Here is a 25163-nt window from a genome sequence, read left to right on the forward strand (position 1 = left end):
CGTTTAATAGTTTATAGTTATATTGATTATAGCATCATCAATTTGTATGGTACTACCTAGAAAAGGTTCTACCCCCTGGAGTCTAGCATTTACCCAAACAAAAACTACAGATAATCAGGCCCTTAGATTATAAAATACTTAAAGTAGAAAACTGGTCGTCTTACTTTTATGGCACTGTTCAGACTTCTTACTTTATACAGTGTTGTGAGAATCCTTCTATTTTATGAGGCACCTTGCAAAGCTTTTTAGCCCTCAAATACAGAGGAGAACCAGTTCAACAGACAGAAATGAAAGTTCCTTCCAGGCATCTTATAAAGAGAGCATGGATCAAGGAAACCTTTTCAACACAATTGAGCAGAGAACACCCTGAACTGGATGTGGTGGTGTAATGTTTGATAGTTATTTCTCTCAAGCTGGAAAAAAACAATAGTCACTGAAAATTTGCAGATGGTAAACAATGAAGAGGACAGGTCACTGATACAGAGTGATCTGGATTGCTTGGTAAACTGGGTGCAGGCAAACAGTTTTTAACATGGCTAAATGTAAAATGTGTACATCTAGAAACAGAAAAAAAAAAAAGTGAGTCAAAAACTTACAGAATGGGGAATTCTACCCTGGGAAGCAGTGATTGTCCACCACAACCTCCAAATCATTTTTCAGTCAGCTGAACATGATCTCCCACTATGATGCTGTGGCCAAAAGGGCTAATGTAATCCTGGGATGCACAAACAGGGGAATCTCAAGTAGGAGTAGAGAGGTTATTTTATCTCAAAAAGCTGGCAACAGTGCAACCACTCCTGGAATACAGTGTCCAGTTCTGATGCCCGTGATTCTAGGATAATGATACACTGGAGAGGGTTCAGAGACTTGATTACACACTACAAAAATCTACATGGGGAATAAATATTTAATAAAGGGCTCCTCAGCCTATCAGAGAAAGGTATAACATGATCCAATGGCTAGACTGTATTTCTCTATATTCAACTTCTAGACTGGAAATAAGGCATACCTTTTAATGGTTGGAGGAACTAACTACTGGAACAACTTATTAAGGATTGTGGTGGATTCGCCATCACTGATGATTTTTAAATCACAACCTGATGTTTTTCTAAAAGATCTGCTCTAGGAATTATTTGGAGAAGTTCTATGGTCTGTATTATTCAGGAGGTCAGATTAGATGGTCCATTCTGGCCTTGGAAATCAATCTATGAAAGCTGTAACCAAGGTCTGGTTTACCTAAAACTTCAGTCAGCAATCTAGCTGTATTGCTTATGGGGTATGAAAAATTCACACCCAAGAGACATAGTTAAGCCAACCTTAGTCAAGGTGCAGATAGTGCTAGACTGATGGAAAAAAATTCTTCCATCAACCTAGCTACTACTTCTCAAGAGGTACTTGAGGGTACTCATTATTGCTGCAATGGAAGGGGTTTTCCCATCGCTGCAGTAAATGTCTACACTACAGTAATACAGCAGCATAGCTGTGCCACTGCAGCATTTGTAGTGTAGACACAACCCAAGACTCAAAGCTGCCTCACCAACAAAGCAGACTTAGCTGTAATACAATTAATACATAGCTATAACACAATTAAGTCTTGTGATAATCAGACAGCCCAACTGTATGCATACACTGGGTACAGTATGGCTTAGACTAGAGAAGCGGTTCCTCGGAGAGTAGCTTAAGGCAGTGTCCTAAACACAGGTTAAAAAAAGGGCAACTGGAATCTGAAAGATTGAGTGAGCATGTTGACATTTACCACACAAAGGTCAGCCAGTTGCTAGAACTAGCACTGCCTGACACTGCTCGGCTTCTGCTACACTTAAGAGAAACACTGTAGAGAGGATTAAAATAATAGCTTAACATTTTTCTCCAATCAAAACTAATGATCCTTCATTAGAAAAAGAAAAATATAAAGCAATTTAGTCCCAAAAGTCTGACCTACTTAAACTCTTCAACCAATGGGAAATTAGCCCTGAACGGTAGAGAATAATGTAACATTTAGTTTAAAATGCACAAAAAGACAAATACCACAGTGCGCAAGTTCTCTCAGCTCACTGTTCAGCAACAGCTAGTTCCCCTCAAAAGCTGGTGCACCAAAAAGGAATTTAATCTAGTTTAGATTCATTTTTCCTATTTGAACTGGTTGCCGGGACAGAGCCTATACTGGCGAAAAGCAGGTGTACTGAAAAGCAGGGTTTTACTTTTGAGCTAAAAGAGAATTTCATTTCATGCTAATTGAAAGACTCATTGCAGATTACCATATTTTCGCTTGCTTACGGTTCTGCAAGCCAGCCAACCCTAAGAAGATGAAAGACACTACATCACAATCCTATTTAGTCATTTATTCTGAGAAATACTTTAGTTTTATCATCATAAAACTTTACAGTATGCTAGTAAATGTACTGTAATACTGAGACAGTTTAGGAGTTCACCCCAACCAGTAAGAGGTTTTGTCCTGCCTGCCCTCTAACTCTAGGTGTCTCTGGGCTGCACAGCTTTGGCTCAGAATCTTGATACAAAAGCAGCATGCTCACAGCACAGTGGTTTCATCCCTGCTTCCACCAGACCAGCTACTCCTTGCAGGGTCACCCCCAACAGCTCCTCCAGTCCCAACTCACCCCAAAACTGTCTCCCCTGCAGCATCCTGTCCCTCTTACTTCTGAGTGCTCAGTAACACCAATTTCACTACCTCCAAAAAGCCAGGACACACATCAACTAGTGAGCTCAGCTGGAGTTATACACTCCACGCCAATATGCAGCACTGAGATGGTCTGTAGTAAAACTAAGAATAGGTTTATTAAAAAAAAAAAACCTCTTAAATATGTTTGTTAAAGTGCAAGAGATATGAAAGGATTATAAACAAAAATAATATTATTTCTAGTGTCTAAAACTTAACTCTAGCAAGATACATCTTTGCCTAACCTAGTTTCTTACTCACATCAATGGGTCAGAATTCTCCAGCTGGATTAGCAGAAGAACCCATCTTTCATAGGTCAAAGGAGGTAGCACTTTGCTTCTCTCAGTTGGTAGATCCCCCAGAAGTCTTTCAAGCAGATCTTTATATCCTCAAAGTTTTTGTCTTCAAAGTCAAAAAGCCCTCCTGGAGGCTCAGCTTCCCATATCCACTAGGGAGCAGACACCACTTCTGCAGTCTTCTGTGGCTTAGGCTACGTCTACACTACAGCATAAAATCGAAATTACTAAAACTGGTTTTATAAAACCGATATTATAAAATCGATTTTATGCGTCCACACTAGGGCACATTAATTCGGTGGTGTGCGTCCATGGTCCTAGGCTACCATCGACTTCCGGAGTGGTGCACTCTGGGTAGCTACATTAAAGGAATGAGACCAATAACTTCGATTTCCGTCCACACTAACCCTAAATCGATATAGTAATATCGATTTTAGGGTTACTCCTCTCATTGGGGAGGAGTACAGAAATCGATTTTAAGAGCCCTTAAAATCGATTTAAAGTGCCTTGTAGTGTGGACAGGTACAGAGTTAAATCGATTTAACGCTGTTTAAATCGATTTAACTGTGTAGTGTGGACCAGGCCTTACAATGCAAATGATCTTCCTGCAATCTCCGAAACAAGTGAACAGCCCATTGTTCCAGTCTCTGGTCACACCTGGCTCTGTTTGCAATTGAGACAAAAGGGGTTTTTGCCCTTCTCCTTTGTCTGGAAAACAGCCTGGTTTGCCTCCTTTGTCTGTTTACAGTCTCCAAAACACAGTATTAAAGCATCCATAATTTCACACACAGTGTTATTATATACATTTCCCAGTGATATGAGCAGCCAATGTGGTATTAGTTTTCAAATGATATATTACAAGACAACTTTTAAACAAATATCATGGCAACAGTGTGAGGTGCGTTGAGCTGGTCAGGCCAGCTGAGATTTACTGTTACATACCAGAGAGCACCCAGCTGGGGTGCTCTTACAGTCACAAGTACATTCTGCAGAAATAACTAGGTTTCAGTATTGCAATTTAAACATAGCATGAATGCATATTTTACCAATACAAGTTTGCCACTGCCACAAAAACGTGCTAACGCCAATAACACTGGTGCACCAAAAACAAATTATCTGATGTGCATTACACAGGAAGAAAAGCAGCCAAGAATTTCCAAAATGAATTATAAATTTGTTAGGGTCTTGCTCAGTAGCTAGGTGATTACTAGAATCTTTTTAAATTTACTAGTTATGAGCCCAAAATTAGTAAATCCCAAAGCTTTCAACAGATGTTTATCTGTTGAAAGCTACCTAGGGAGGGTAGGGGGCCCAGGACACAGGCCTCGAGTTTCTATCTGCCAGTGGGTGCTTCCACCCAGATCCACCCCCACCCTCCCCTTCCCCACACAGTTCTGCCCCCTCCCCCGCTGCACCCTTGCTCCTCCCCCAATGCGCCTCCAGACACTGCGAAACAGTTGATTAGCAGTAGGTGCTAGGAGGCAGGGAGGGGGAGGCGCTGATTGGCGGGGCCACTAGCAGGCAGAAGGCACTGGGGAGAGGAGGTGATTGGTAGGTGGGCTCCTCCTCACCACCACCACCCCACCCCCTCCTGCCTCCTCACGAAGCATGGGGCCCCTCAAAGCGCAGGGCCCAAGTCAGTCACCTTGATTTGTCATACCCTAGGGACGGCTCTGATTGGAAGGGACCTCACGAGTTTATCTAATCCAGTCCCTTGCACTGAGGCAGGGCCAAGTAAACCGTTTTACACCATCCCCGACAGCTGATTGTCCAAGCGACGAGAATTCCACAGCCTCCTTTCATAACCTATTCCAGTGCTTAACTACTCTGGTAATTATACAATTTTTCATAATATCTAATCTAAACCTCCCTTACTGTAGATTAAGCCTTAGTTCGTGTTCTACCTTCAGTGGACATGATCACTCACTCACTGTCCTCTTTATAAGATATTTGAAAACTTATCAAGTCCCCCCTCAGCCTTCTTTTCTTGAAGCTAAACATGCCCAGGTGGGTTTTTTTGTTGGTTTGTTTTTCAAACTTTCCTCATGTCAGGTTTTCTAGACCTTTTACCATCTCTTCTGGGCTCTCTCTACATTGTCCACATCTTTCTTGACGTCTGGCACCCCAAACTGGACACAGTACGCCAGCTGAGACCTCACCAATGCCTAGCAGAGGACCATTACCTCCCATATCTTAGGCCTTGGCTACACTGGCGCTTTACAGCACTGCAACTTTCTCACTCAGGAGTGTGAAAAAACACACCAAGTGCAGCAAGTTACTGCGCTGTAAAGTGCCAGGGTAAACAGGGCCCCAGCGCTGTAAGCTAATCCCCACGGGGAGGTGGAGTACCTGCAGCGCTGGGAGAGCTCTCTCCCAGCGCTGGCGCCGTGACCACACTCGCACTTCAAAGCGCTGCCGCGAGAGCGCTCCCGCAGCAGCATTTTGAAGTTGCAAGTGTAGCTATACCCTTACATACAACACTCGTTACTACACTCCTGAATTTTATTAACCTCTTTTGTAACTGCATCATCATTGGCTCACGTTCAGTTTCTGATCCACTATAGGTCCCAGATCCTTTTCTGCAGAACTACCACCTTGACAGTTATTCCCCATTTTGTAGTTGTGCATTTGATTTTTCCTTCCTATGTACAGTGCTTTGCACTTGTCTTTATTGAATTTCATCTTGTTGATTTCAGACCAATTCTCTAATTTGTGAAGGTCATTTTGAATTCTGATCCTGTCCTTCAACGTGCAGCTCCTCAGAGCTTAGTGTCATTTGCAACTGTTATAACCATAATCTCCGCTCCATTATTCAAGTCATTAATGAAAATACTGACCTGTACCAGACTCAGGACAGACCCCCAGGGGAGCCCACTAGGTAAGTCCTATTAATAACTATTCTGAATATGATTCTTCAAAGAGTTTGTGCCCACCTTACAGTAATTTCATCTAGATCACGTTTCCCCAAATTGCTTATGAGAATGTCATGTAGGAATGTATCAAAAGCCTATTAAAACCAAGATAGATCACATCTGCTGCTTTCTCTCATCCGCTAGACCAGCATATTGTGGTTTAAAAATTGAAAGATTTATTATATTAGTGAGTCGTCTACATCAAATTTATCCAAAGGCAATTAAAGCTGTGATTTTATGGTCAACATTCCCATACCTTGAAGCTAAAAACCATTACACCATTGTACGCACAGCTACCATTATGCTAGCACAACTGGCAACATTTTAATTCTAAGGACTTGTCTACACTTAAACTGCTACAGTGCCCCGCTGCAGCTGTGCTGCTGTGGTGTGTCAGCATAGACACGATCTATGTCAATGAGAGAGGTTCTCCAGCTGGGGCAGGTGGATTACTTATGCCAAGAGGTACACGTCTACCTCAATATAACACTATCCCCGGAAGCCAAAAAAAATCTTACCATGGTATAGGTGAAACTGCGTTATATCGAATTTGCTTTGATCCACTAGAGTGCACAGCCCCACCCCTCCCCGGAGCGCTGCTTTACCGTGTTATATCTGAATTCATGTTATATCGGGTGGCATTATATCAGGGTAGCAGTGTAGTAGCTAGGTCAACAGAAGAATTCTTCCATCGAATTAACTCTGTCTACATCAAGGGATAGGTCAGTGTAGCTATGTCTCTTAAGGGTGTGGATTTTTCACATCCCTGAGAGATTAAGCTATGCCCATGCAAGTTCCCACTGTTGACTAGCCCTGAATCTTTTTCAGGGATCTCTGACTCCTATAAAATTTTGGCCTGGGATTGGAACTTTTCAAAATCTGGTTAGCCATATTTAATTCTTTGTGCTCAATGTTGGCACCAGGGAGTACTACTACCCCTGAAATGGATCTTTAATGGCTCCCATTGGAGCAGATTACTGTGATACCAGTGAGAAAAGGTCCACAATAATTATCTTGCACGCACAGCAGTTTATTGAAAAGGAATTACGCAACTGGTAAAGGGTTACATTATGCACATAATTCCTATGTTAGACATTAAGAACCATATGTTAAGAGCTATACATTCCTCTCAGCGAGCCTCTCTTTCACAAACATACACAAACAGGCCCTGCGCTAGCTTTACTCAGTCCCTGCTTCGCAGAGAAGGTGGTCACCAACTTTATGGATGGCTTCTTCTCTCCTGGTCTGGTCTCCTCAGCCCTCTGGTCTGTCTCTGATTCCCTCGAGGCAAGGCCTTGGCTGCCTGGAAACCCCTCTGGTCACAATCCTACTCAAGCCCATGGACCAGAGTTTTGGCTACTCTGTCTAGCAGCTTCTTCAAGTGTCAATTAAGGAATCCCCAACAGAATTTAATTTGCTTGATTTTTACAGTTTTTCCTCAAAGGATTCACGTCTTAAAAGCATGCCCAGTGGGACTGCGGTTATTAGTTTTTACCTAATACTTTAGGAGGAGACTGCAGAGTGGTGCTAACTGAACATTACCCCCCACATTCACTCCCTGATGAATCACTCACTTCAGCCCCTGCGTGATGTCCTTCTACAGGGTCCTTCTGCAGTCAGCCTATGCTCCACTCAAGATGTTCTACACATGTTGTTTGCTTTCAAGTGGACACATTTGCTAATGCAAAGATCAGTATTGATCACACACACAACATGGAGCCAGTCAGTTTCACTTCTGGCATCTGCCTGAAGCTAAGAAAAGGAGTCTTCTCCCAGAATCCTCTTTCACAGTTCAGTCATGTCAAGCCATGTTCTCACCATTCATTCAGTTGGGTCATACCAGTTTGGCACCATCTCAATACTCAATACTGTACTGTACACAATATTCAAAAAAAATATACACACAAATGTATTTTGTAAGAGCAGAGTCTTACATTAATCAATCGAAAAAAGAACAGGAGTACTTGTTCGTTTTGCGGATACAGACTAACACGGCTGCTACTCTGAAACCTGTCATTAATCAATCGATCACCACAGCTTGTGTTATTATAGCTTCACTGAGAAGTGGAGTGAGACCACCAGGTTTTTGTTGTTTGTTTTTTTTAAAGAGATGTGTATTAAATAAATTCTACTGTACTCAGTTTTTCAGGTGTGCAGTGGCTCACTTATAAAGGTTCAGTTCTTAGATCCATAAGACAAACAGGAACCAGCAATCGGCATAGTCATTGAAAATTAAGGTTTGTGTGGCATGGATTTAATACCACAACCGCGAGTGCATGAAGTAAAGGAAAAAAACTGACACACCCTATTTCAAAGGCACTGTATTGTGCAGGAAAGCTTTCAGCATCACTGCACCATTATGCTTCCCACTGAGAGTAACTTTAGCACTGGCTGAAAATGAATATAGGGCTCAGGAAAGATGCAGGGAATTAGTAAAAGTATGCAGCATTCCATTATATTTCTGGGGTACAAGTAAACCTTAACTCAGACTAGACACACAGCTGAAAGATCCTTGTATGAGAACCAAACCCTCTGTACAACAGACCTTCTTCCTATAACAACCTTTATTAAGTTTATTTAAGTTAAACAATACCTTTTATTGAACTAACCAAAAGCATAGAGGATGTTGCTACTTAGAATTATGCTCTTCAGGCTACAGAAAACAAGCATCTTAGAAACAGACACAGGCATGAATTCAGACCAAATTTGATTAATATAAAACAGAAGGGTCAGAAGAGAATAGTTAAAATAAATCAAATACAGATGTAGACTTACATGCCTCCTCTTGGCAGCTGCCAGAATTACTGTGACAGGAGGCTTTACTGAAACCCTTTAAGGTGAAAAAACCTAGCAGTTGCTCCTCAATTATTTTTAAGTTTTCCTTGTTTTATAAAACAGATGCTCCAGGACACTCTAGCATCCTTAAAGGCCCCAACAGAGCAACCTTCCTTCTGCTACTATTTGAAGAGTCTGTGCTGTTCAGTCTGTTGTCTAAACATTGTTGGGGATACGTGGTTTTGTTCAAAGGCAGTGCAAATATAACACCCCCACAAAGCAAATGAGCATGCTGCCCTCAGCACTCCCACACCCTGCCTGGCCAGCAGAGATCAAATCCCTGCACTGTATCAAGTGTTCCCTTCCCAATGGGTTTGGTGCACCATTCTTATGAAAAGATATTCCCTCCAATAAGTAATTATTTCTGTACAGGTTTGCAGTTAAACCAAAGGTTTGGACTAAAGGAAAGGCCACCTAACATTTTATTACATAGTTATTTTAACCCTATTGTTAAGATTTGTTACAAAACCTACTATGGAGGTGTATAAATGCAACAATATTTATCTATAAAAGCACAAACTAGTAATAAAAATTCCTACCTTTTTCACCTTGTAGGCACTCTCAGTAAGCCCTCCAAACAAGATCTCAGAAAGCTAAATAAAAAAATATATTTTAAGAATATTCTTTGGAAACTGAAGGGAAATTCCATTTGGAAGACAAGAGGAAGAAGACTGAATTGTTAGGTAAATAACAAAAGCTACCGAGAACTGTTAGCCTTGAACCAACAAAACTACAGCAAAATGTAATACATTTATGTAACACCACACAGCACCACAGGCACCAACAAAGATGATTTCCTCTCTAAGCAACATCAAGTTTGAATATTGTTCCTGCCAACATATTTGCATAGATATTGGCATAAGTCACTTTCCTAGAATCATTTTCTTTCACTGCCGCAACTAGCTCAACTTTAAAATAAATATAAAAGAAAGAGAAGGATCTCGTCTCAAATTGTTTTCTAAACTAGATCTGAGAGTTTAACTGATAGATAGATAAGATATCTTAAACCCATTTTAACTAAACCTAATTTGAATTGAATTTTAAATTTAATTCAGCTTGCATGGCACTTTCTAGTTCAAATGACATTACTGGTCTTATCAGACACTGACAAAGATTAATATTAAAGAAAGAAAAGTTGTTACAAAAGCAGGTATTCTAAGGGCTTGGCTACACTCGAAACTCCAAAGCACTGCCGCGGGAGCGCTGCTGCGGGAACACTCCCGCAGAAGCACTTTGAAGTGTGAGTGTGGTCACGGCACCAGCGCTGGGAGAGCGCTGCAGGTACTCCACCTCCCTGAGGAGATTAGCTTACAGCCCTGGGAGCGCCCAGTGCTGGGGCACTGTTTACACTGGCGCTTTACAGCACTGTAACTTGCTGCGCTCAGGGGGGTGTTTTTTCAAACCCCTGAGCGAGCACGTTGCAGCGCTGTAAAGCGCCGGTGTAGCCAAGGCCTAAGAGTAAAAGCAAAGAAAATAATTCAACCACTCTTAGAATCTACAAAGTTTTACCCCTTCCAAAACAATTTTCAGGTCTACCGACATCAAGATCCTTTGCAAATTTCATCACAGTCTCTCCCCAAGGTCTGCAAATTCATGATTCTGGCCTATTATTCCACCTCACTGACTACGCAATAGTGTTTTTAATATCTCATTTCAAGTGGACTCTACTAAGGATGCTCAGAAAAATCTTCCAACATCAACTCCAGAAAGAGAAGCATTTTGAATCTTCGCCAAGCTTGCTATTTGACAATGTAAAAAAGGCTGCAGAAGTTTCTTTTCAACAGATCATCATTAATGTTAGGTCTGTTGTAACAGAAGAGCACAGGGGAATGAATTAGCACATGAAATGGAAAAAAAGAAAAAAAACATGGGGCAGGAGGCTCAGTGACAGAATACAACCTTGTCCCTGGATTTGAAGAAGGTACACCTCTACCCCGATATAACATGACCCGATATAACACGAATTTGAATACTATGCAGTAAAGCAGCGCTCTGGGGGAAGGCGGGGCAGGGCTACACACTCCAGCGGATCAAAGCAAGATTGATATAACGCGGTTTCACCTATAACACAGTAAGGTTTTTTGGCTCCCGAAGACAGTGTTATATCGAGGTAGAGGTGTATTACAAAAAGAATGATATGGATTACCTGAAAGTGTTCTCTAGTAGGAAGATATTAAATCCTCTGTACCCCCTACACATCCAGATTTTGTCCAGGGAAGTTAGAACATTTGCAGAAAGCATACTGCTCTAGACTGACATTCTGAAGCACTATTCCACTAAGATGAATGATCAGGAGAGGCAGACTTACTGTTTTCATGCTTCAATACAAAATTACTTTTGCTTACTTTGCAGGTATTGTGGAACTAATTTTGAAGTGTTACTCTAGAATTGACAGTAGATGTATAGATTCCTTCTCCCTCCTGACACACATATCAAGTTTGAGTGCCGACTTATGAAACTCCCCAAGCAGAGTCACATATTCCATGGCAAAACCACAGAACCCTGAGACATTCCAGGGTTGAAAATTCTGTGACATCTTCAACTAGATTAACACATTAAGATTTTACTGAATATTAAATTGATTAGTACAATCAGAATATAGCCTCAGTTGAATTCAGTTTTCTGCTACTCCATTTTTTTTTTTTTAATTTTCAATGTGCTGCACAGTTTGTACTGAAGACAAATAGATGAAGTATAAAAATCAGGGGAAACAGTTTTGGCAGCAGAGGAGACAGTTGGGACTTTTGGCACCTGAGAAAGTGAGTGATGACAACATGATCAGTAGTGAAAGTTGCATTTTTAACTGCCATAATTAGGTTTCAGAACAAACACTAATTGAGATAATAGGACAGTTCATGCCTCAGAACTATTGTTCCTATCTTTCTGCAAACACTGTATTAGATACACTGTTCGCATTTATGTTTTCTTCCCGTCCATAAGGACTAGAAGCTTTTTGTTTTTTAAATATAAAAAATACTCATTCTGGAACACAATTCTAAAATAAATTCCACAGCCACAGAATTGCAAAGTACACAAATCCATGGCCATCAGCCTATACAAAACTTAAAATTCCTGCTATAATTATTGCAAGTCGGTGGATGTTTTATTAATGTTTTCAAATGGAAGCAGGATCCGCCCCTAAAAATCCAATAGGACTGTAGTATGGAAAGTATTTTATAAGTGTTCCTGAGCAACATGGAATTTAGAATTTTCTGTGACACAACTAATGCATCTCTAACATATAGTTTAAAGCATTGTCACCCTGATAGTACCACTTATACCACATTCTTGATTTTTAAATTCTATTGTAGAAAAAAAATCCAAAGATCTGTTTATTCGTTATTAATCATCTCAACTTACTAGCATTTGCACCTTCACAATAAATACAAGATCTGAAGTTAGGTTTTTAGCCTATTAAAGTTTTGTTTAAAAACAGCTTATCTCATGAATGCAAAAAGTACTGTTCTTTTTGCTTCCTCAGCGAAAGCAAACAAAATGACTTCGTGCATTTCCCAAAACTCATTGTTGTTGTCCCCATGGTCAGGATGGCCCCCAGTGATTCTGTTCCTGGTGTGCTGACTAAGCTTTTTTCACATCCTCCTGTTGACACCGTATACAAAACAGAGCTTCCAATGCTTAATCTACATATGAATCAAGGCCGATAGGTGACTCTACATCCCTTTGTCTGGCAAAACCTGTTTGCCTGCAGGTTTTAAAGCTTTTTTGAGAACATATACACAACGCAAATATCCCATGTACCTACATCATGCAATGAATATGAGAATCAGTATGACAAATTTTTATTAGATGCCTCACACTTTACCTTCTTTGGATAAATACTATGAGAGCAATATGTTGGGTGTAGTGAGTTTGTCAGACAGGTACTGTTACAGAACAATGAATCTTTTACCAGAGAGATTCTTAGGATCTCAGCAAAACTTAAAAACATTGCTGTATTGAGAACCTGGAAGTGAAATTAACAATGAAAGGGAAATTGATTTTATTGATTTGCACTAAAAGAGCTGAAGGAAATGAAAAAGGAAGTTGCATGAAGACTTCAAAGCAAATAAGATATTTAAAATGTTTAGCTTTTTCTAGTATTTCCACCTGTTAGAAAGAATACTTTAATTTTGATTGACTTAAACTGTGTATCCCAACTCTTACATTTACTTCAAATTACTCTAGTCAGTTTGATACCTCCATTTCTTCCTTATTCTGTTTAAGCTAAATTATTCTACTCTTTTTAGTTTCTCCTTGTACACAAGATCTTTATAGACCTTTTCTATTTTTGTTACAAGATGTCCTCAGAGATGAAGTGCTATTTAGTTCTCAACATCAATTTTAGTTCACTGTATCACCTGAATCTATACAGAACAGCAGTTCTTTTAACTAGGGATCCTTATCGACTCTTGTTACATATCATTTGACATTTGTTCTTTTTACCTCAGAAATAATTCAAAGCATCAACATGTTTGCCTAAGTTGACATGGCAGACATCTCTAGACTTGTACACTCCAGTGTGCAATAGACCATAGTAATGCATTTTTAAAGCCTCTCCACAAGTCTGGCTTAACATAGCACCAAGGATTCTTCACTAACAAATACTAACAGTGTAGTGGTTTTAATTTTTTTGAAGATTGGTTGCCAGTACATCTTACGTTCAGTTTTAAAGAACTAATACCAATGAATTGCCTTACCATACAGCTTCTTATTTAGTTGAGCTGCTAGTTCCCTATTGCCTTATTTGCACTTTGAGACACTTTTGCTATCCCCAAAATCTACCCACAGTGAATTATGGCTACGATTTTCACTTTTGTCCTTCAACTTTATAATAATCCTTTTGCCACTGAAACGCATATGGAGTGATTTCAGAATATTTCTTCTCTTTAGCTTCTGACAATTAGTTGTGCTCAATTTGTAATTGTTGCTTGGAGAAGCATGCTTTAAAGGTTTTGTAAGGAGAATGATCTTATATTAATTTCATCAATGCACCTCTTTTAGTTTTATCTTTAAATGTAACTTTACAACAACAAAAATATGAAAGCTACAGCACAGAGGCACTGCAGCATCTTTTCAAAGTGAAATAGCTCATCTGTCATAATCCTCCGTGTATACACAGCCACCACTACCAGTCCACATCAAGGATCATAGCCACCAGCCAAGGCCTAGGTCTGCCATAAGCTCTGTGCAAGTGCACCACTGTGCTGGCAAAGCTCCACTGAAATCAATGGGACTCCTCACAGGGGTCTGCACATCCAGAATTACTGCAGTTCCACAAGTCAGGCTTTCGCCACTTGGTGTTCAGATAGAAACTTTGCAGTCTTCTGCTGCTTGACATCAGCATAATAATCCCTCTTCTCAGGAAAAGAGCGACATCAATAGTCCCATTATGAAGATTCTCCACTTACTCAGCCCCAGAACTTAATATCACATATAGTCAACACTGATAAAGTCAGGTCTCCTCCACTGAGCATGCTCAAGTAATCAGACATCCAATAGAGCAGTGGTGGGCAAACTTTTTGGCCCAAGGGCCACATCTGGGTATGAAAATCATATGGCAGGCCATGAATCTGCACGCAATTAGGGGTTGTGGGCCAAAGGAGGCAGTGTGCAGAGCCCCCTGGCTGCCCTTACACGTAGTAGGTGCAGGGGGGGCATGCTGCTGCTTCCAGGAGTCGCATGGAACCCTAGCATGCGTGGAACAGGGCAAGCCCCCAAACCCCCTCCCCGGCTGAATCAGGGTAAGCCCCAGACCCTGCTCCCCAGCTTGATCTTGAGGGCCAGATTAAAATGCCTGAAGGGCCGGATGCGGCTCCTGGGCCATAGTTTGCCCATCTCTGCATTGGAGAATGTAGGCTCTGCAGGAGCTAACTAGCAACAAACCTGCAGCTGGCCAATAGAGCATAAGCATTTATTTTTAAAATGTTGATTGAGAACTTACCTCTCAGATAGATACCCCCTCATTATGCACACTACTACATTTTTCCAGACAGAGATATAAATCCCTCCCTTTAGACTCATGTTTTTTTATGTAGTTGCTCCAAACCTTCACTAGATATACTGTTGCCCTGGAAAATTCCTCAGGTATGAAACCAGTATATGATCCTCCAGGTTCATATTAAATGCCTTTTTCATTGCTCTCCACAACAGGTTCTCAGACACTACGTTGACAGGGGCCTTATAAAAGGATTATATCAGATCTTCAGTGAAATCTTGTTTTCATGCCACTCGAGAAGCATAGTCCGGCACTAGATAAAAAGTAAACTAATGAAAACACGCAACTGAGGTTAGGACTCTACAGTCAGCTCCACGTGGGAGAAGTTCTGCTCAAAAATACCTTGTCTTGGGACCCCTTTCTGAGAAGTCTGTACATGCCCAAACTCAATCTTGGGAGAGCAAAAGGGAAAATAATAAGAATTCAGACATGAAAAATGGGACCAAGGAAAGGGGAAATGCTCATAGCAGAATAGGCTAGTGTTTCATTTGGTCAAGTATGTGGTCTACAGATGAAGAGGATGACGGGGGTGGGGGGAAACAGGATGCTGCTGTATCTTGTAAACTTGAAAATGCTAATTTTTCAGCATAGAAAAATGAGACAAGGATCAACAAAAAAAACTGACAATAAGAGAGGAAATTAAGAAAAAGGAAGTGAGCAGAAAAGGAAACAAATGGAAAACCGTGATGGAAACAGAATGTAGATTAGTGAAAGTTTCCTTTGTACAAACGCCTACTTATGTTATTCTTTGGAAAGCATCCTATAGCTCTTTTTCCTCTCAGATTAAGGAAAAGACAACATTAGCAAGCTAGTGCTATTTAGCCTGGAGTCAAATGGTTTCCTATTGTTCCTCTCGGGCACTGCAGATGAATGGTTAAAGTGGGTGTTTCCGTTAGCCACAGGCAGTTGCAGGTACATTAAAAACCTAAAATGATAATAGTTTAAAGGCGAGGGTTGTGTATTAATTAGGCTCCAAGAAACTGGTTTTAAAATGGAGACAAGTAGTATCTGTTTACAATGACAATGCTATGGGATGAAAGCTTCGCAGAAGCAAATTAATCATGTATGTGCAAGGCATTTGCTTTGGCTTTGGCATCTGGCCAAAGGAAAGCTATCATAATTAAGGAGTTTAAAATCAAACAACACAAAAGACCATACATATAAAGATTCTGATTAATTAAAAAAAATCTAATTCACTATATTCATTTTGATAAAGATGTCATATTACATATGTTCTGCTTTTGCAACTCTTATTAAAATTTAGTGTTTAAGAAACCTGTTTTAAATGTTCTTCTATTTCGCATCATTTCAGGAGACAAAAAACCCAAAAATCCTGCTCATTTTACCTTCATGCTTTGTTCAAATACATTCATTCAATGAGATGTTTGCTGGATAAGGCCTGGTGTTTGGATCTGAAGATGTTGCACTTTAGGGTGCAGTTCTGGAAATCAGGCACAAGCACCAAGTGAAACTGACTTAAAAGCTAGTGTAAACAAAGTGATTTTGACACTTTATTCCCATTGTCTAAAAGTGTCAACTTCGTAAATTAGATGTTTTTAAAATTCATTATTAATCTTAGGTGTTTAGTAACACAGGTCAGGAAGCTTTTTAAAAAGCAAGCAAACAATTTTTAACCTGACAAATGTACCCAGGAATTACTTTGTGGAAGTTCTATGCCCTGTGTTGTACAGGAGGTCAGATTAGATTACCACAATGGTCCCTTTTGGTTTTAGAATTGATGAATCTTTACATGAAAAATTATTAGCCAGATAATCCACAATATTGGATCCTGACTGCATCCTAGCATTAAATTTTAGTGTTTTGTGAAAACTGGCATAGTTGTGCAGCCCTTTTGGTGCCTCGTTCTATTTTTAAAATAGCATGCTAGAACTCCAATCTTTATGTTTAATGTTGAAGAAATGACATAAGTCTATGTTTACACATTAGTTTTCCAGATTCAGAAAGTCAAGACAAATAAAAAGTCACAGTAGACTCACATAATTCAGTGTAAATATACTTTATATTGGTAATTATCCATGTTCCTATTGTTTTTAAACTCCTTTAATGTCAATACAAGGTGTTGGGTCTAAACTTTTGGTGAACTTTGGAGCCAAAAAACACCCAGACTGGCCGTCTCTGCATAATCCTTTCTGAACCTTTTTTTGAACAAAGCACTGACCTGCAAACTACTCATGACACCCCCTACCTCAAGTAGCCATTAGCCTTTATCTCTATGCATTTACTTGTTAAACTTGCTCTTCCTGTAAAATCTTGATTGATTATGCATGACCATTATCTTTTATTAATCACTTTGTTTACTTCTGTGTATAAATATTGATGCTCACCCCTAATAAAGGCGCCACACTTATTCTAAAGCTTTTGGGGTAGTGTGAGCCCGTTGATCAACGCATTAGTGTCTGGTCTCTGACAGAATTGTGGGCCCAAATTCCAACTCCGCACGACCCTGGGTGTTGGAGAGGTGAGTGAGGACTTGCTTTATTACCTAACAAAGGTATTCTTTACTTCTTGTCCCAAGCAGCTGTGCATGTGCTATTAAGCAGTTGCTAGGTTTCAGGTGACTGCATTCAGTACTAGCCAAAATATTCTCTTTACAAAAAAAAGAGTTCTTACAATCAATGAAATTTATAAGAGCTTTGATATCCTAAAATGAGCCAAATCCTGCAAAAGTTTATCACGTGTAAGCAATTTTGGCTTCAGTGGGAGACAGGTCTTTGCAGAATCATGCCTAACAATGGAACTCTCATATCAAAACAAATTAATAAGCCATTTAGTCTGTTATCAGGGACAACAGCTAATAGTGCTTCAGATGAAAACATTCCAACACCATAATGCATCTAATTATGTAATACCAGTGGATAATCTGGCTCACTGACCCCAGCTGGTGGTGAGCTTGTGCCATGACGTATTATAGCCTTTATTTTTTTAGGACAGACAGAATATGTGTAAATGCTATCCCTATTTATATAGATGCCTCATCCTTTTTAGTATTTACAACACAATATTCTAAGGTAGTGTATTCCTTTAGGTTAGTTACACATTGCATTAAAAATGTTTGCCCATTTAATTTTTTTGCCTTTTTCATATTGAATGCCCCCTTCAGAACCTGTCAAATCACCACAAAAAGCTTATGTTGCCTTTCTACATTAGGGCCAGATTAATTCTCTCTGAGATTTATTTGAAAAGAGAAAACACTGAAGTGTTCGCTTCTCCACATAGAGTAGTGCATTCAGTAATTTATCTGCCAATCAATGCATCTTCTTATAGGCTGCATTATGGGCTAAACAGATTACAACACAACATAGTGTTTACTCCCATCTGTGATTCCAGGATCTTCACATGCCACATTCTTTCCCACATATATCTTTCATGCAACAAGGGAGAAGGGTGAGAGCAGTCAGCTCATGACCACCTGAGCAGTCGGACAACCTCATAAAAGGAGCATCAGTTACTGGGCAAAGGAGAAGGAGAACTGGAATGAGATGTCATGAGACCAGATCTGACACTTATTGACAAAAAACAAGACACACGATGAGGAAGATAAACGCATTACCAAGGGCAAAGCCAACTAACGCCAAATTAACGTGTCCTCAGAGAGAACAAAGACACCCCCTGCCCACACACACACACACACACACAAAGTGGTCATGTTTGTTTGTTTTTTAAATGTCTTAAGACAGCAGTGTCTAGTGGCGACTAAAATACCCTTTTTAAGGAACTGCAAAGTGCACCTTGGTGGGATAAAACCTGCGACGGGTGGGGGAATGTAGCCTTCCATCGGAGAGCTCTCGGCCAGTCCTGCCAGTGACCTGATGATAACCCCGCAGGATGCCCTTTTGCGCAACCCAGTCACTCCCAGAGGCAGACACGCCCGCTACCCCTGCGGGCTGTCATACTTGGGTCTAATTCCGTTTGGCGGGTTTAATGCAGGGCTAAAGGGTGGGCTCTGGGGCTTCTGATTTACAGGGGAAGCAGACGAGATGATCATGCCAGAAGGCAGGACCAGAACTCCCCCCAGCTCCCAAATACGCGCACACACACAGGCAGCAGCTCCCAGACACGCGCACACACACACACACACACACCCAGGCAGGCAGCAGCTCCCAGACACGCGCACACACACACACACACACACCCAGGCAGCAGCTCCCAGACACGCGCGCGCACACACACACACCCCCAGGCAGCAGCTCCCAGACACGCGCATACACCCCCAGGCAGGCAGCAGCTCCCAGACACGCGCATACACCCAGGCAGGCAGCAGCTCCCAGACACGCGCATACACCCAGGCAGGCAGCAGCTCCCAGACACACGCGCGCGCACACACACCCAGGCAGTCAGCAGCTCCCAGACACGCGCGCACACACACACACACACACCCAGGCAGGCAGCAGCTCCCAGACACGCGCACACACACACACACACACCCAGGCAGGCAGCAGCTCCCAGACACGCGCACACACACACACACACCCCCAGGCAGGCAGCAGCTCCCAGACACGCGCACACACACACACACACCCCCAGGCAGGCAGCAGCTCCCAGACACGCGCACACACACACACACACACCCAGGCAGGCAGCAGCTCCCAGACACGCGCACACACACACACACACACACCCAGGCAGCAGCTCCCAGACACACACGCACACCCAGGCAGGCAGCAGCTCACAGACACACACACAGGCAGGGACACGCTCGCAGGCACCTCCGCCCATCAGGGAGCTGCCCGGCTGCCACCCGCAGGCCGGCGGGGCGGGCACCCACCTTGTCCCAGCTGAGCCATTGCCCGACCGCCTTGTCCAGCTGCGCGTCCCCGGTGCTGCGGGCGATGAGCAGGTTGGAGTTGACGTCTCCGTCCCCCATGGCGGCGGCGGAGGCGGCGGGCGAATAGCACGAGCAGCGGACGCTGGGGAATCACCTGCCGGCGCCCAGCACGGCCAAGCGCATCGCCCGGGCGGGGCGCTGCTCGGTGCCTCAGCCCGGGACAAGGGGCGATGGCGCAGGGGGCGTCCCCGCCTCGGGACAGGGACCCCGGCGCGAGCCGGGCACTGCGCAAGGGGGAGGGTTGCACGGGCGCGAGGACAGACCCCTCAGGCGCCCTCCCGCCGCCAGACTGCGTCTCCTCAGAGTAACGGTCCCTCCGCTGTGCGCTCGGCGAGCCGACCACTAACAACAACACTACCAGCCGCAGCCCCACCCCTTCGCCGGCTCCGCCCCAACGGTCGCCGCAGCATCGTTCCAGGCCACGCCCACCCAGGGCCAGCGGCACCACCCCGGCATGCGCGCTCCTGGCCCCGCGCCCCGCCCCCGGCCGGAGCTGCTGCGTGCCGGTCCCTGGAGGGCCCGTCTCGCGGTGCCCCACGGGAAATGTAGTTCTCCCTCCCTTCGTGGGTCGAGATGTGGGAGGAGAATCGGGAGAGTAAGGGACTCCAGTTCCCGGCAGTCCTTGCGCTCTCTCTCGGGGTTGGACGCTGCCAGTGCGGAGGCAGCTAGGGCTGAACCACGGCGGGTGCCCGCCAAGTGTTCCCTTCTCGGGAGGAGACTAGCTCTCCAGGGCCCTGAGATCCCTCACGCAGCCAGGGACCAGTGGGGTCCCAGTGGCAAATCCCACCTTGATGCAAGCAGGATGGGGCCTAGTGAATCATAGACTATCAGGGCTGGAAGGGACTTCAGCAGGTTATGTAGTCCCACCCCCTGCTCAAAGCAGAACCAACCTCAACTACATCAAGTGCACACACCACCAATGATGTACAGCTGCCTCTGGTGGGGGGAGCAGCTGCTGAGCACGCCAAGAGTTTAGGACAGGAAGTGCAGGTCACAGAGAAGCTGAGTGGGCTCAGCGCTTGGCAGGCAGGATTCCATTAGCCCATCCCACTTAAGAAGGAAAGCAGAAGGGTTTGCTATAAGTAAAGCATAGCTGTTCTCACAAGCATGCCTGCCCTACAGGTGCCCTTAGCATGTGTCTCAAGGTGGGAGGGGGGTATAATAGAGGTGTATGAAATCATAAATGATGTAGAGAAAGTGAATAGGAAAGTTATTTACCCCTTGACATAACACAAGAACCAGGGGTCACCCAATGAAGTTAAAAGGCAGCAAGTTTTAAACTAACAAAAGGAAGTAACAAGAATGGCCCTACCGGGTCAGACCAAAGGTCCATCTAGCCCAGTATCTGTCTACCAACAGTCACCAATGCCAGGTGCCCCAGAGGGAGTGAACCTAACAGGCAATGATCAAGTGATCTCTCTCTCCTACCATCCATCTCCATCCTCTGACAAACAGAGGCTAGGGATACCATTCCTTACCCATCCTAGCTAATAGCCATTTATGGACTTCACCACCATGAATTTATCCAGTTCTCTTTTAAACGCTGTTATAGTCTTAGCCTTCACAACCTCCTCAGGTAAGGAGTTCCACAAGTTGACTGTGCGCTGCGTGAAGAACTTCCTTTTTATTTGTTTTAAACCTGCTGTCTATTAATTTCATTTGGTGACCCCTAGCTCTTGTATTATGGGAATAAGTAAATAACTTTTCCTTATCCACTTTCTCCACATCACTCATGATTTTATATACCTCTATCAGATCCCCCCTTAGTCTCCTCTTTTCCAAGCTAAGAGTCCTAGCCTCTTTAATCTTTCCTCATATGGGACCCTCTCCAAACCCCTAATCATTTTAGTTGCCCTTTTCTGAACCTTTTCTAGTCCAGTATATCTTTTTTGAGGTGAGGAGACCACATCTGTACGCAGTATTCGAGATGTGGGTGTACCATGGATTTATATAAGGGCAATAATATATTCTCAGTCTTATTCTCTATCCCCTTTTTAATTATTCCTAACATCCTGTTTGCTTTTTTGACCTCTTTTCCACTGTGTGGACATCTTCAGAGAACTATCGACGATGACTCCCAAGATCTTTTTCCTGACTCGTTGTAGCTAAATTAGCCCTCAACATATTGTATGTATAGTTGGGGTTATTTTTTCCAAGTATTTCATACAATGCACAGTCCAACTGTGGAACTCATCAGGGGATGTTGTAAAAGCCAAAAGGATAACCAGGTTCAAAAAAATAATTAGATAACTATCTGGAGAATAGAGCCTTCAATTGCTATTAGCCAAAATAGTCAGGGATGTAACCCAACACTATGGGTGTTCCTAAACCTTCAACTGCCTGAAGCTGAGCCTGGACAATGGGTTGGATCACTTGATAAATTGCCCTGTTCTGTTCATTACTTTTGGACCATCCAGCACCAGCAACTGTTGGAAGACAGGATACAGGACCATGGATGCGACCCAGTAGGTCATTCTTTTGTCCGAAAAAGCCACATCTATGAGCAAAGAAAATCCTCTCCAGTTGCTTCATCATTCCTTCCTTTTATGTTGGCTCAGAATACTTAGTAGCCAGTTGCTAGTTAAAGAAAATGAGCATTTATTGTCAGTTACACTGTCATCTGTAAATTGCAAATCCCTGGAACATTTCTGTGATCCAAATAGACTGTTCTCATCCGCCTTCCAGCAAGTGAGGAAAAAGCCCTTTAATCTAAAGAATAAACCCTTTGTTTAGCAGCATTTCCAGCTGTGCCTCAGCTGGAGCTAAACCACCACAAAAAGAAAATTATAACTGATGTCCCCTCCATTCTCCACTCACGTTGAATTTGCTCACATACCCTATCAATTCCCCACTAAGCCATTGTAGTGATCACATCTCTGCAGCACATCCTTGCTTCCGTTTCCATAGTGATAGGAGGCACTGACTGCAGAGAAATGTGATGGTTTCAGTCTCTGGCCAAACCATCAGTGCAGGAGGCGGTGACTGTGGTTTATGAGCTGTGCAGGGAAACAAAAGCATGACCTGGTAATGTCAGTCCAGGGACTGGTTGAAATCAAGGGAGATAAAAAAGAATGGGGATATCACAGTTGTGGGTGTAAGAAATTCATGGGGCGGGGGAGGCACACGGGGCTAGAGAATGAAAGGAGAGACAATGAAGGGATACAGTGTGGGTGGAAGAAGGGAACGAGACCAAAAAAAATGTGGGATACAACTCAAATGGGAGGCAAGCAGCTTCAGTTAAATAATATGTACCAGGATAACAACAAAAGCTATTTAAAAGCTTGAGCTATACGAGAGAGCTATCCATCCCATGGAAAATGTTAATCTAATTTTACAGTAGTTTGGACCAGTCTCAAGGATTTTGAGTCAGCTTCCCAAGACACCCTGTTTTCTGGCTGCAGGATACAACTGATTCCCATTCAAGGCAATGGGAGTTGGTACCCTCTGGCAACAGAGTCAGGCCTGAGGATTTGGGTCAGCAGAAGTTATAAATCCTGGAGGAAGCCACCACACACACCCTACAACTAACTTGACAACAGTTAGGGTGCTGGTGTGCTGAGAACATTGCCTGTCATTCTGACTTCTTGTGCTCCTCATCTGTTTATACCTGTCTGTTGTCTCTTGGTTTGTACTCAGACTGTAAGCTCCTTGGGGCAGGGACCATCTTTTTGTTCTGCCTAGTACAACGGGGCCCTGGTATATGACCGGGGCTCCTAGATGCTACGATAATATAAATAATAATAATAAAACATACCACTGTAGGAAACTCCCAAAATGTAGACCATCTCTTTCCCTTAATTTCTTGCTCATAGAGTCTGGGGTGACACACCTGCACTTGACAATCACCTGGAAAGCAGAATGCCAGTTATAAATAAAACAACTCAGTGGAAGAGGAAAACTCCAGTTTATTTTTATTTGCTCCATGGACATCCGGGTCTCACAGCACTTACCCACAGCACTGGCCACAACATCTAGGGTCATGTTTGGAACTCATGGGAGCTGTCCAAGTGTCTCCAATACTAAAGAATGGCCCTCGGCATTGTTAATGGAGCAATGATTTCTTTTTCGAGAGCTTTGGATGTGAAGTACCATGCATAGTTTGAGGCTCGCTGGTAGAAAACAGATGAAAGCCATCTGGAGGGACTCCAAAGCATGGGCAATAAACTAAAAGGATTCCAGGCTGTAGTGCTTGGAAGGGATTAAGGAGATTTTAGATGTTCATCCTAGAGAGAAGATGACAATGTGGGATATGACAACTGGCCCGATATATGTCAGGGTTAATAGCACCGAAAGAGGGAGGAATTGCTGAAGCTGGTTGAGAGAAGTAATGCAAAGAAGCTATCCTAAGACCAGATTGTATCTGTCCCTGTGTAGATGTGCAAGAGAGACAGAGGATGTAGCATTTCCACTGTCTGGCTTGCCCTGCATAGGGGCCAGACACAATCACAGTCCTTGCACTCAAACAGGAGAAGGGCTGCCTCAGGCTAGTGACCACATTGGTATTAGCCTCCCCAAGCAGGGAAGAGATGGCCCCTGATCCTTCTCCACGCTAGCCAGGGACTGACCCCATTCAGGGCAGAGCGTATGCTGCACCCTGTAAAAAGGTGTAACAGAGGCAGCCTGGAAGCCCTGGAAGAATTATTCCTATAAGAGGGGGAAGGGTCAGCCAGAGGGGATTGGTGCTGCCCAAAAAGGGCGATGCTGGTCAGGTAGGGTGGCTGAGGGGGCTGGGATTATGCTGAGTCAGTAGATCACAGCTACAACCTCCACCAGTGGAGTTTCAGCCATAGAAACACCCTCTGCCCCTCCCCACAGACACCTCCGCCAGTGTGGTGGGTGAGGTCAGTGGTGCAGAGAGATGCAACTGACTCTCATTGTAACCCAGTGCTGCAAACTTTCATGGTTTTAGCTGGAAAAAGTGAACACTAAGTGCTCAGAAACCAAAAGGCAATTAAAAGAACCCAGCTTTTATTATTTTTGTAAATTCGATGATTTTTAACCTAATCTTACAATTTTTGGAGTCAGACACATGGTTCTGAATGTTGGAGAGTGGTAATACGATAAACTTGTAGAGCTGAATCCAGCCATGAGGGGAAAACGTAACAGTAAAGTCAGTTGTCCAATGGGACAATTAACTGAGAAAGGCCAAGGAAGCCACATCCCTAGAGACAAACATGAACAGACTAATTGGTGTGAAAAGGTATGTGCAGCTTGCCTGGGTAGTTGGGAAAGTAAAGGTTAATTGACTCTCTGTCCCAGAGCAGAATATACAGCTGCCAACTCTCATTCACCAGGAATTGCCAATGAGCAAAGCCACAGGGACTGTAAAAAGAGAGTGTGAGTGACGTCTTGCTTTCTGTGGGTTTGGATCACTCTGGTACCAGGCACCCTATTGCTAGCTACTCTGATGAAAAGGGAAACTAGCTGGCTGAAAGGAACCTTGTATGGATGTTCAGCGCCTCTAAAGCTTCTCCTTCCATTTGAGTGGCAAATGGCTTGCATTTTCGCAATAGGAGGATGTGAGGTCTGGCCTTGTTGTCATGAAGCTAGGAGTGGCCATGGTATGTAGCATGACAGCTGCAAAGAGGTAGGTGACCATCGT

At 43.1% G+C, this 25163-nt stretch overlaps 1 protein-coding gene across 2 annotated transcripts in view; it reads right to left on the reverse strand.

Moving 5' to 3' along the window:
* PGM2L1 (phosphoglucomutase 2 like 1) overlaps positions 1-19915 on the reverse strand; it is a 92245-nt gene extending 72330 nt beyond the window's left edge. The window contains exons 1-2 of one of the 2 annotated variants that reach the window (XM_030556724.1): positions 19502-19915; positions 9260-9313 (exon numbers count right to left, since the gene is read on the reverse strand). In XM_030556724.1, coding sequence (XP_030412584.1) covers positions 9260-9313; positions 19502-19600 — 153 coding nt within the window. In that variant the 5' untranslated portion in view covers positions 19601-19915. The remainder of the gene's footprint in view (positions 1-9259; positions 9314-19501) is intronic. The other variant, XM_030556732.1, reaches the window with a different exon arrangement.
* Between the last annotated feature and the right edge of the window lie 5248 nt (positions 19916-25163).

Source organism: Gopherus evgoodei, chromosome 1 (genome assembly GCF_007399415.2).
Source record: "Gopherus evgoodei ecotype Sinaloan lineage chromosome 1, rGopEvg1_v1.p, whole genome shotgun sequence".
NCBI classification, from domain to species: domain Eukaryota; kingdom Metazoa; phylum Chordata; order Testudines; family Testudinidae; genus Gopherus; species Gopherus evgoodei.